The sequence below is a fragment of the Podarcis muralis genome, chromosome 1 (assembly GCF_964188315.1).
Source record: "Podarcis muralis chromosome 1, rPodMur119.hap1.1, whole genome shotgun sequence".
NCBI lineage: Eukaryota > Metazoa > Chordata > Lepidosauria > Squamata > Lacertidae > Podarcis > Podarcis muralis.
Genome location: NC_135655.1, coordinates 84,042,563 through 84,055,550, shown reverse-complemented (window position 1 = coordinate 84,055,550; position 12,988 = coordinate 84,042,563). Strand labels below are relative to the sequence as shown.

Below are 12,988 nucleotides of genomic sequence, written 5' to 3'. Positions count from 1 at the left end.
ACATCAAGAAAGATTTAAATTTCTAAAAATACGGACCATTCTTTTAAACAAAACAGAACACTGACTGCTTAGGGGTTCACAAACATGGACCATCACAGAAAACACGCACAAAATGTAAGTAAGGATCGGATGCTATTTCATCAGAAGTTCACAAACTCTTTGCTCCCAGGGTGAAAAGGATCACTCTGTTAAGGGGTCTCTGCATCATTTCTTTACATGACTTATATGCCAACACTCACCATTCATGGTTGGAGAAAACTGACCCAAATCTGACCCACTTTTTTATCTGGGCTGGCTTTTGAGCATGCACAGAAGTGAGAATTTTAATGTTATGATTATTTATGGTGTTAAAATGTTACGCCATTTTAAGTGGCTGGCTTTTTTGAACACCATTTCCTGTCCATTACATGTATGGGGACAATTTGATGGGTGCTGCTCCCACACCTTTCCTTCCATTTTTTTCTATGAACCAAAAGGAAAGGGTGCACTTTTCCCACCAGTTGGTGCTGAAGGCATGTTCACAGAGCAGAAGTACTCTTGCAAAAAGAAAAAAGAAAAAGAAAGTTAAAAATAAAAACAAATTTTGCCCTTGTAAGTACAGGAAGCAGGAAAGGAAAAGGGAAGGAATGCTTGGCTTCCAAAGAAGGAAGGAAGGAAGACTGCTTTTTTGTGCAAATTGGCATATCAGAAAATCTGTATTTCAAAAATACTGTTTCTAAAAAAAAGGTGTGCATGCACAAGTAAACAATCTTTGCCTCCAAACCTACAACAGATGTCAGAGTTGTTGATGTATTATTTTTTGCAGCTCTTTTATGCAAATCTCATAGATAGCTAGTATTTTTTTTAAAAAAAAATACTTGTTTTAAGGTGCATGCACACAGGTAAACATACCAAGGCGCATGCCCACAAAAGATATCTGGCTCCTGGAACCTACGGTGTGTAGGGTGCACTCATTGCGCGAATGGAAGAACAACACACAGTGCTACTGTATCCCTTCAAGCAGCAACCACTAGCATGAATGGGAAACGGACAGGTTTTGGAGGCATACAATTGAAAGCACTCATGTGTGGAGGAAAACACACATGCACATTAGCACCCTAGTGTGGACACAGCTACCTAACTACTTGTATTACATTCCTTGAAATACACATCACTGCTTTCTTTTCATCTCAAGGGAATCATACAATTCATAAATTAACTTCTATTGATTCCACAATCTCTCTCCATCATACAAACCAGGCATGCATACAGCCTAGAACAGAAAAATCATAACCAAACACTTTATGCTTCGCTCCAGTTTATTAAAATGCAAAACAACATTTTAGTCACCAACCCACCCCAAATCCAAGTTAAATATAAACCCACTGGAGAGCCAAGCTCCAACTCCTTCTCACACGTGCACACACACAACTGCACCCTTTCTGGGCCTTGCCCTGGTCCCAGCGCCAGGCTGATTGACACAACCCGCTCTGCTGAACAGTTCTGGGTCAACCACTCATGGCAGCAAGATGGGCGAAATCTACGTACCTTCAGCCCAGAGGGTGGCAAAAGAGAGGGCAGGCAGCCCCAGAAATACTGTTCATCCCCACAGTGCCAGAGCCAGCCTGGCATCAGGGGGTTGGTAGACTCTCCCTGTGAAAGCACCCACCAGGTCTGTGCCACCCTCTTGCCCCTACCACTCCTAATCTGAGGCTAAAGCAGCCCGAGTCGCCGTTTCCAAAAGGAGCAACACCGGACAAAGAGAAAAAAATAACCAACCAGAATCCCTCTGCCCCTCCCACCCACAGAAGATTATCCTGCACCTGCACCTGGAGTGTCCATTAAGTTAACACCCAAACTGCAGCAAGGGGACCAAGCAGTGCTCCTGAACGGGCAGCTTCTTTCCTTCCTGCCTCTACTGCCCCAGAATCCAGAAACCCCAAGCCAGCCTCCTCGGCTTCAGCCCACCCCACACTCACACAGAAGCCTCTTCTAAAAGCCCTGGTGCCGCCAAGGCAGAAGTCCCACAGCAGGCCCTGCCTGCCCTTGCTCGGTTGGCACTTGCAGCTGTTAATCCTGCAGGCTGGGGGGAGGACCTGGGCCTGCATGAGGGGAACAGAGCAAGGCAGAAGTGGGACTGGATCCTGACCACCCGCCAATGCCCGCTTTTGGTCCACAAGGCAACCTGGACAGCCAAGCAGAACCGCTCCCTTGAGACCCAGCCTGAGCCATCCTGGGCCGCCGTCCTCTGCCTCTACAGGGAAGACGCGCAGGGGGAGAGGGGAGGTGGCAGGCTGGCCCCGGCCCCGGGCTCATGTGCTGTTGCCCTGCTCCTGTTCAAAGAGCACCATGGCCAGCTGCGCCCGGGAGCCCAGGCCCTCCAGACTGCTCTGCACACAGCGGTGGTACTGCTCCTCGCTCAGGCGCGGGTTGCAGCCGTGCGGCCGGTAGCGCTGCAGGAGGGCTGGCTCCACCGCCCGGAAGACATGCAGGTTGGAGTACTTGACAAACAGGTCGTAGATGTCCAGCGTCTCCAGGATGTCCTCGTTGTCCTGGGCATCAGCCGCCATGCGCGTGCGTGCCGCCATGTAGTCAGCGTTGTAGAAGCAGGCTTCGCTGAAGGCGTCGCGGTCAAAGTGGCCGGCATCCCGCACCAGGTCCAGGCCGGACAGAGGCGGGGGCTGGTTGTGGAAGGCGATGGTGGGGTTGTATCCCTGGAAGTGGATGGGGAAGAAGACCTGCCAGCTGTTGATGGTGTTCATGCGGCAGCGGTTGAGGAACTCGGCCGTGACCTCGGTGCCCACACCAGCCACAAAGAAGAGCGTGTCCACAGGGTGCTTCTTGGAAATGATGTCCATCACCTTGATCTGGGAGGGAGCATCTGTCTTGACACTGATCCAGGGGATCTTCACCTGCGCATAGCGCCGCTCGTACTCCGCAATGCGTGCCTTCACTGCTCGGAAGACGTCATTCTGGGCCACTTGCTGAGCCTCAAAGGGGTCGTAGATGAAGAGGAAGGTCAGCACGGCGTTCTCTGCATTCTCAAAGGCGGCCGCAGCATAGACCTCCAGGAAGCGCGCGGCATAGTCTCGCTCCGGGGCTGTCAGGGGCAGGATGACGTTGACCCGGCTGGCCTCTGTCACGTAGGGCATCGGGATGATCTCCACCTCGCTGAGAGGGCGCAGCAGGTGCACGCGCTTGGCCAGCGATCGGCTGTGCCCCTTCTGTGTCACCACTTCCAGCTGCAGGTCCAGGGTGTACTCCATGCCCCGAGTCGGGTCAAAGCGGCGGTAGCCGTTCAGCAGCTGCTGCTTCCGGACGTGCAGCAACGGCTGGTACCGGTGGTTCAGCTCTTCCACAGCTGCAGCCACAACGTCGGCCACATCAGCTGCGTCTGCACCATGCAACTCGCACTTGGGAGCTCCATCCACGCAAGAGAAAGCCGCCTCTTCCGTGAAGTAATCCCAGCGAAGCACCTCAAAGCGGGTTTTGGGCTGGAAAGGGGGAGCGATGCCAATGGGCCAGGTGGCACTCAGGTCGCCATCTGCAGACAGGCTGCTGGTGTTCTGGATCTCGAGCTGAAAGGAGAGGGTGCAGGTAGAGTCAATGTAGGCTCAGAATTTAGTTTTTCAGAACTCCCAGCAGTTCCAAATGAATTAAGAGGCACACACAGAAACACACACACACACACACACACACACACTCTTAAGGCAAACTTTCCCCATAGCTAAGAGCAGCTCCCATATTTACTTGGATATTAGCCTTTCTTTCTTTCTTTCTTTCTTTCTTTCTTTCTTTCTTTCTTTCTTTCTTTTACACACACCCCTCTACCTTCCAGGTAAATCTTCATTCAGAGGACCTGTGGTTCTCCAGATGTAACTGACTCCAGTTCCCATCATCCCTGAGCACTGGCCACAGTGGCTGTGGCTCATGGGAACTGGAGTCAAACCACATGCAACCACAGCTTCCCCATCCCTGCACTACAGTCAGGTCAGGCACGTCTCTTTAGGATGCCTGACTGGAATACACAACTAGGCGTCCATGAACACTTCAAAAAGCTAAGTACTTCCACCCCTCCAACGCTCCCCAATAGACAAATCATCCATTACGTGCTTGAGGACCATTAAGTTTGACCACCCCTCCAGCATAGCTACCCCGGAGCGGAAATCAACAGGGGCACTGCCAGCTAGACCATGACAAGTGGCGAGCCGAGCCTGCGACAAACTGCACTGGGGCACCAGACCTTTCCATATGAGCCCAGATGAACTTCTGCCCAACCCAAAGAGTAAGCGCATTAAACAAGAGCAGGATCAGCAAGCAGCAGGGTGTGCCAAGTTATACCATCCAGCCACCTGGTGGCAGTGTGGTCCCACACTATGAGCCCACCTCTGGGGCTAGCTTACCTGCACTGTTTTGCCCCATGAAGTACAAAATAAAACAGTATTGTGGTGAAAGATGGGCCACATGGTTCAAAGCAGCCTGTATTTAAGCCAGTCTCTTCACATGCGCCTGTATATCTCACCACACCCAAATACTGAATCCCATTCTTCAGCATTTATTGCATTTAAATTAGGCCACATTAATTAAATTAACACACTTTTGGTTTATATATTGATCCCTTTAGAAAATTCTCCATAAATTATTTCCAATTTTATTTCTGGCTTTCAGTCAGGAAAGAACGTGTTGGGTCTGCCTTGCCTAATGTGCCTGCAGTATTGTGTTAACAGTAGAACCTCGGTTTTTGAACATAATCCGTTCCGGAAGACCGTTCGATTTCTGAAACATTCGAAAACCAAGGTTCAATGGGCAGTTGGCAAAATCCATTGAAAAAATGGAGAAATGCCATTCAGATGCCATTCAACTTCTGAGGCGCATTCGAAAATGGAAGCAATTACTTCCGGGTTTTCGGCATTCGGGTTCCGAATTGTTTGGCTTCCAAGATACTCAAAAACCAAGTTTCCACTGTACTTTCTTATATTTTTGGGTTGAGCTGTTAGTCTTGGGCCATAAATTAACTCTGGGATTCAACAGTCCTGTTATCACGTTGTTTGAATATACTGTTTCAGTGCTGCCATTTTTAGATACTTTAATTATTGATTGCATTTTTTCCATGTTGTGCACTGCCCTGGGCTCTCTTCTGAAGAGGAGAGGTAGAAAAATGAAGTTTAATTAATTAATTAAAATCAAAATAGACACCATGAAGCCCCTAAACTGGCTGGTAACCACATCACTCCCAAGTAGGTGAGAGCCTTCAACCCAGCTCTCACCACTGCTAGATGACGCTCTGAGTCTAAATTAGGTGGAAAAGGCAGCTCCCCTCAGCTTAGGTCCCAGTCTGTAACAATCAGGAGTTGGTTTGGCAAAGGAAGCAAGTGAATTTTAAATACATGTAATTACAGCTTTTACCAGCTTTTAAAATGTGTTCATTGGTTTATGGAAAAGGTTTCATTGCCCTTTATTTATTTATTTTTGTGTCCAGATTAATATACTGTCATTATTTAAGAAAAGTTCCATTAATTCATAGCAGATTGCAATGGATTAAATATAGTTCGCCTGGTCAAATTATAATTACCCTAATTAATCTCTCTCCATTGTTTATCTCTACTCAGACACCACCTGCTGCTCAAAAAAATGACACCTTATGCTGGTGGGCAATTGAGCAAAACACTTTACATTTGCTTCCTCTCCAGGGAGAGATCTCTGCCCCTTGGGGGCTCCACACTCTCTTCCCCTCCAAGCAGGGCATGCTCTCTCTCTGTTACTCCCCTTTCCCCTTTCAAAAAAAGCCTCCAAATACATTTGCTGCTGTTGTCATCAAGTCCTCCAGGATCCATGGGGGAGGGGGTGGGAGAACTGACCATCATGTCATTTCCCCACCACCAAAATATATGCTTTTTCTTTCTCCCCATTTCTCTCTTTTTTAAAAAAGTTATTTTAAAATGGATTTTCATTTTTTATTACACACATTACTGCATATTACTTTTATGTCATAGTCCCCAAGTGCCAACTGGCAGGGGCACTATATAAATAAATCACTTTAAAACTTATTATAACCTAAGGCAATAGACTCAAATATTAATTTACAGCAGCGCAAAGAAAAGGAAAATCCAATGTGCAATAGCAATCAATGTAATTTAATGTAGCTCCTGAGCACCTGTATGCATTTTCGGTTCCATATTTTACAATTTTTCAAGTATGTTTTCACACATCTCGATATTCTGCCGATTTTATTACATGAACCAAAAGGCTAATAGCGGAACCTATGAAGGCATCAATAACGCCACCCAGTTCCCGGCTTATAGCACGCAGAGTTGCAGCCTATGAGTCAAGGTCCATCGTGGTAGCCAGTGCTGTGCTCAGCAATGAGATTAAGAAGCAGACAGCTGTCTGGACTGGTCTGGCATTTCCCCAAAAGCAAACTTCCACTTTGGAATCTAGGAATTGCCCTTCTTGGCTGATCAAACATGCAAGCTTGCTGCCTAAACCTCCAAACTTATGATTTGGGTTAAGACCTTCATTGAAGGAATTCCACTGCAACAATGCACACTAAGACTCAGCTTGAGGTTATCTGGAATGCATATACAGTGGTACCTCGGTTTAAGAATAGCCCTGTTTACAAATGATTCGGTTTATGAACTCCGTAAAACTGGAAGTAGTGTCCCGGTTTGCGAACTTTACCTTGGTCTAAGAACAGAAGCTGAATGGTGGAAGGGCCCCGGCGGTGGGAGGCCTCATTAGGGAAAACGCACCTCCGTTTAAGAATGGTTTCGGTCTAAGAACGGACTTCTGGAATGGATTATGTTTGTAAACCAAGGTACCACTGTATATATATTTTAAAAGAGCAAAAAGTGGTAGTTAATAGTTCAGCGAATTGAGGGGTTGGAACTGCAGCTGGAGGAAATGGGTTTGGAATGAGAGAAGCAGTGGGTGGGGAAAAGGTTAAGTGTGCATGGAAGCAAGCCAGCACACACACACACACACACCATCACCACTTCAAATTCAGCCCTGCCCCCTCCCCAGCCAATCTCCAGTGGTGAAGCTACAGCCAGGGGTCAGAGCTCAGCATGTGCTGCCAAAGATGGAGATTTCAGAAACTGCCAACATGAGGGTTGCCACAGTTAAGCCCAAATCCCTGGGGGGAAAGGAAAGGTATAGCTTCAGATTCAAACATCCCCCAACGAATGGATTGTCCAATAAAATCAAGAGCGCCCCAGGTTCCCCATCTCCGCCCTAGAAGACATCAGAAGTGAAATGGGCTCAGTTACTTTCTACAGCTGAGCTACACTGGAGAGAGCCAGCGTGGTGCAGTGGTTAGAGTGTTGGGTTAGGGCATGGGAGGCCAAGTTTCAAATCCTCACTCAGCCAGGAAGCTGACTAAGTGATATTTGGCCACTCAAAGTCCCCCTACCTCACAGGGTTGTTGTACATATGGAATTGGGTAGGGAAGAGGAGTATACGACAATCTTGAACTCCTTGAAGGAAAAGGTGTGACATAAATGTAAAAATAAGCAAAACACGGCTGACTTTCCTATAGCTGGTAAGCAAATGTAGTGCCACAATGGAAACTGTGGCGCATGAGGAGAGTGAACAGAGTCCCCCACTCTGCTCAGCCAGTTACAGATCCAGATCCAACGTCCTCCCCGTCTTACCTGTAGCTGCTGGATTTCCTGGTATGTGTGCTCCAGTTCCACACGCGCAAAATGTCTGTGCAGCCGGTACATCTGGACAGGGTCCAGCACAGGGTGAACAGTGAAGGCCGTGTTGAATCGCGGGTCGCTCTCTCTCTCAGGGTCAGTGTTCTTTCCAAGTTCAAAATACTGGTAATGCAGGCCCTGGTGGGGAGAAGGAATAAGAGAAAAACATCTGACGGGGAAATCCAGGCCATCCATGTTAGTACATATAACCATGACATACAACCAGCCGGTATTCCCCTCCAGTTGTAAGGGAACAAGCGCATGTCTGAAGAGGAAGCTCAGCTTTCAACTGGGATCAAGAATTCATCCTGTAATATTGAGTGTTTGGTTCCTCCCCCTAATCTTTGAAACACGTGATCATGTTCATTCCACATTTGCAAGGATATCAGTCCCATGGCTTAGCAGCACCTACACTGCAACTCCCTGCCCCTTCATATTAGGCAGGTGCCTCCGCCACATTGTTTTTTGTACCAATAACATTTGCGTATATTGTATGTAAACCGCTTAGAGGTTTTTTATGATTCAGTAGTATATACAAAATAAGTTAAATAAATGAACACAGGAGAGGGACACTACAGTGCAGCTGGGCCTTCTTACCTCACGCTCTGCCACACAATCTACCCCAGTGTAGTCAATGATGCAACGCCCCAGCCACTCATCCGGATGGGCGCTCAGGATGTCGTTCCGGCAGCTTTCCAGGTGAGGCTGCAACCGCAGGAGAAGGGCCCGGGAAAGCAGGTAGCCGAAGCCACCATAGCAGTAGCGCCCTTGCGTGTCCCCACCAATGAACTCCTCTGGCCGGCCCATGTAGAGCAGAGTGTCAATGCTGAGGTGAGAGGCCAAGCGGTTCACACGGTGGGCCTCGGTGTAGGTGTCGTCCTGCACCAGAAAAACCCAGTCGAAGTCAGCCACGTAATGGTCCAGCACATACTTGACAGTCTGGTACATGTTCCAGATGGGCCTCTCGTCACCGTGCGTCACCACCGTCATGCCGTGAGGAACTTTGCGCCCCCGGGTGCCCGTGAAGTAGACCAATCGCTCCAGCCGGTGTCCCAAGGTGCGGTTCACCGCCACTGCGAGGGAGTGCAATGTGTTCTTCGAGGTCAGCACTCCCACAAAGAGGCGCTGGCGCATGCCCAACTCCGTGCTGATGTATCGGGTCCTTTGGGGAAATGGAAAGGGCAGGTAGAAAGAGAAGGTGAGGCAGTGAAGGAGGTGAAGAGGAGCCTACAAATTTCCACCACCAACATCCCCGACCGACTGAGGAAGCATCATCTCAGCTCTGTGTTTCTGAGCATATTTGCAAACACCTTCTGGAGCATTTGAAGAGTGGGGTCTGCTGAGACAAGGCTTTGCGCTGCAAGCAGCAAACAATCATTTCTCCTCAAGCCCCACTTTCCCCATAAAATGACCACAGCGCTTGCCCCACTCGCACATGCCAGCACTGGTGCAGGAGCTGCTTCCATGTGGTGCAATCCCATGCAGCTGCTGGGTGTGTGCAAATGTGAGAATGCAAGTGTTGCATGACTGGGCCTCATGGCATAAGCCTTCACTTAGCCGGGAATGAAAATTACAAAGGGGTGGGAATGGCCCATGAGGTTCCAGTATTCACACACACACAAAAACCCCACAGCAACGGGGGACTACAACACAAAAAAGTGGCTGGCATGTGTGCGCATGCACAGGGACAAGGGTGTGTGTGCCTTAATCTGTAATCAAAATGGCATCTTAAGTGATACATTTACCTACACTGCTCTTTTGCTACCTTTACCTCTCCAATCCCTCTCCGCTTTCTCTCGCCACTGTCATAGTTAAGCTTGCAAGGTACACCCCCAGAGCGAAGGAATCAGTCCTTTCTTTTTGGCCTGTGCTATCCTGTAAAGCCTGTTGTCTTTGTCCATTGAGTTTTCTTGGCAGGGATACTGGAGTGGCTCGCCAGTTCCTGCTCCAGGTGGATCATGTTTGGTCAAAACTCTCCACTATGACCTGTCCGTCTTGGAACGGATGAAATTAAAAGATGCCTGCTTCTTGGGAGAAAAGCAATGACAAACCTAGACAGCATCTTAAAAAGCAGAGACATCACCTTGCCGACAAAGGTCCGTATTGTTAAAGCTATGGTTTTCCCAGTAATGATGTATGGTAGTGAGAGCTGGACCATAAAGAAGGCTGATGGCCGAAGAATTGATGCTTTTGAATTATGGTGCTGGAGGAGACAGGGCTGTCTTAAGCATATGTGGCGCCGGGGTGCAAAGATCCACCCGGCGCTCACCCCCCCAGGTTGCCCAGAGTTGTTGAGCCATCTCAGCAACAGCAGAGTAGCCTGAGGAGGTGGCGGCAATGGCAGCAGAGCAAGGCCGGGACCGGGCACCTGGGGTGGGGTGGACAAGCAGATCCCCGCGCAACAACAGTTGATCCCGAGGAGGAGGCGCTCTGACGGCCTCTGCTCGGCAGCAGCTGTTGGCTCTTCCCAATCCCCGGGCTCCAAATCTTGGCCCTGGACTCCTGGCCTGCCGTCCCTGAGAGCCCAGCGCCTGGCAGCCCTAGCACCTATGTGTAAGACAGCCCTGACCTCAGCAATAACCAAGAATGTGTTCTGCAACTTATGTAAGAAACCCAGACTCTCACACAAAGCAACAGAGTATCCCAGAGTGCAACCCCATTGCCTCTGAAATCCTTTCCACATTATTCTCCAGCATGAGGCTCAGGTTCAGCATCCTTCTGCATTGTTCTTTCCCCAGCTCAGAAACCAAGTTTCCATGAAGGCTGAGGGGGTACCACCACCATATATCTGAGTGCAACCCCTAAGATCGACAGAGATTCCTTGCATCTCTTAAAATATTTACTCTCACTATAAGAGAGCAAGAAGAATGTATATTTAAAGAAGAGTAGAAAATATTTATTTAATATATGGAAAATAATTGTACACAGCTGAAAACGCTGTCAGCATTAAGATAAATTCAACACAGTAAACAATATTTGATTGATGTAAAAGTGGAAAATTGGATTTGAATGGTTATAATAAAATATGCAGGAACGTATGATATGTAAGATGAACCATGGAAGGAGAAGAAGAGAAGTCATTGGATATTTTAACGTTTGTAAAATATTTATTTTGAAATGTAGAAAAATGAAAACTCAAATACACACACACACACCATTTTAGACACGCTGCAAGCAACTGAAGCCAACCTGCAAGACAGACACCCAGATGGGCAAATTAGCAAAATGCTAGAGAGGGTAGCCATGGCTGAGCAGATCTCACTTGGCCTCAGCTTCCATGCTAGACGGCCCCCTAAGGAGCTAATCATAATCCCCAACTGAGTAGCAAGAGGAAGGAGCAATAGTGTAAGGCTCAAGAGTGTGAAGAGAAGGGGAGGGTGTCAAGACTAGAATCCAAACGCCTAGGGAATTCAGCTTCCCACCATAATTTGACTGCTGCAATTGTGAATCTGGAGGGGGCGGAAAGACTCTGACATCTCCCAGTTAGGTAGGGGCTGCGTTAAGAAAATGGGGAGGGGGGTATCTTGCTCCCTGTGACATTACAGTTGGTGTTAGGATGCAGGTGGCCTGTCTCTTACAATAAGTTTCAGGTTTTAATTATTCAAATGCAGCAAGAAACCTTTCCTTCCTTCCTACCCACCCACCCCCATTCCACTCACACAGTGGGCTCATTCAGCCCCTCCACTTCCTGCCCATCCCACCCACCCTCACTCACTCACTCCTGGGGACAACACAGCTCATTCAGTCCCTCGTCCCTGGGCCCCCAACCCCTAGCATTGATCTCACCCGTTTTTTGAGTTGAGGGCACGCAGGAGAAAGGAAGAGATGGTAATCCTGGTGCCAGGGATCAGAGGGGGAGAAACAAAGCAGAGTTTCTCCCCGCCCCCCACATCATGACTGGGAAGGGGGTGGGGAACAGGGATGAGGGGTGCTCATGGGGCTCACTTAGACAAGCAATACTCCCAAGGCTGGGAAGGTGAACAATAAAGGGGCCAACACACACTGCAGAGAGAGGAAGGCAAGGAAGGAGTGCTGGTGGGAGAGAAAGCAAACACAGAAGATCTGGCACAGAGATGCTGAGGATAAAGGCTTGACATAGTTAAACCTTGTAAGGAACAGGACAATTCCCTGAAAAGGAGGGAGGGAGGGAGAGACAGAGAGAAAAAGAAAATGCAGAGAGATAATAAAGGCAAGGCAGTCTTTTGGACTGCCAGCAGGCAGTATTAACCACCAGTAACCCCAACAAACACAGACAGACACATGCACACACTGAGAGTAGGAAGGAGCAGATGTCACTATAAATTGTCAGAATAAATGACACTCTTAACTAAAAAGAGCAATGAACTGGGCAACTGGCAAACAGAATGTGTGACTATAGGAGCAGCAAGTCTCCTGGTTCCCTTTCCGCATGCACACACACCCCTCATTCCCATCTCCGGGGAAACAGTGGCCAGGTATGCATGATCAAAGCCTACCTTTAGTAAGCCAAGTTGGGTACAATGTTTGTGCAACTGCACACACCCTCTGAGTGCCCACACTGCTTCTCCCTTTCATGCAAGCAGGGAAACAAACTAGGAAGCTACAGTGAGTCCACCATGATTTAAAGTAGGGCTCTAAATCCTGACTTGTTTGGAAGCCCTTAAACACATTTCCCAAATTGGTTAACTGCAGCTTTCTGGCTTGATTCTGCACTTGCACAAAGGGAGAAATGAAGAGAAAAATGGCTGCATTTGAGAGCACAAAGCCTGTGTATATCCTGGCTCATTAAGCTAGGATCTGATAGTCTAAAGCAGGCCAGAAACTTTAGAATGTGGTTCTTTGTCACTGTTAAAGCTCACTATGCCTGTGCCTTTGGGCTCTCTGCACTCCAGACCCAAAGGGAGAAAGTGTTCCCTGCCCACATGGAAATCTCTGCATGGCTCTAATTTCCAGAACTGAGCCTGTATCCTACTGGGATACACAGAGTTAATGGGACCACTACAAGACTACAAGATGCGGGTGGTGCTGTGGGTTAAACCACAGAGCCTAGGACTTGCCGATCAGAAGGTCGGCGGTTCGAATCCCCGTGACGGGGTAAGCTCCTGTTGCTCCTGCTCCTGCCAACCTAGCAGTTCGAAAGCACGTCAAAGTGCAAGTAGATAAATAGGTACTGCTCTGGCGAGAAGGTAAACGGCATTTCCGTGTGCTGCTCTGGTTCGCCAGAAGCGGCTTAGTCATGCTGGCCACATGACCTGGAAGCTGTACGCCGGCTCCCTCAGCCAATAAAGCAAGATGAGTGCTGCAACCCCAGAGTCAGTCACAACTGGACCTAATGG

The 12,988-nt window shown here is 48.5% G+C and overlaps 1 protein-coding gene across 2 annotated transcripts in view; it reads right to left on the bottom strand.

The window, feature by feature from the left end:
* Window positions 1–1,280: 1,280 nt before the first annotated feature.
* The window catches only part of CHPF (chondroitin polymerizing factor), a 26,973-nt gene continuing 15,265 nt past the window's right edge, over window positions 1,281–12,988 (bottom strand). For both annotated transcript variants that reach the window (XM_028740976.2, XM_028740966.2), the window contains exons 2-4: window positions 8,271–8,835; window positions 7,629–7,811; window positions 1,281–3,557 (exon numbers count right to left, since the gene is read on the bottom strand). In XM_028740976.2, the coding sequence (XP_028596809.2) occupies window positions 2,292–3,557; window positions 7,629–7,811; window positions 8,271–8,807 (1,986 nt within the window). In that variant the 5' untranslated portion in view covers window positions 8,808–8,835 and the 3' untranslated portion in view covers window positions 1,281–2,291. The remainder of the gene's footprint in view (window positions 3,558–7,628; window positions 7,812–8,270; window positions 8,836–12,988) is intronic.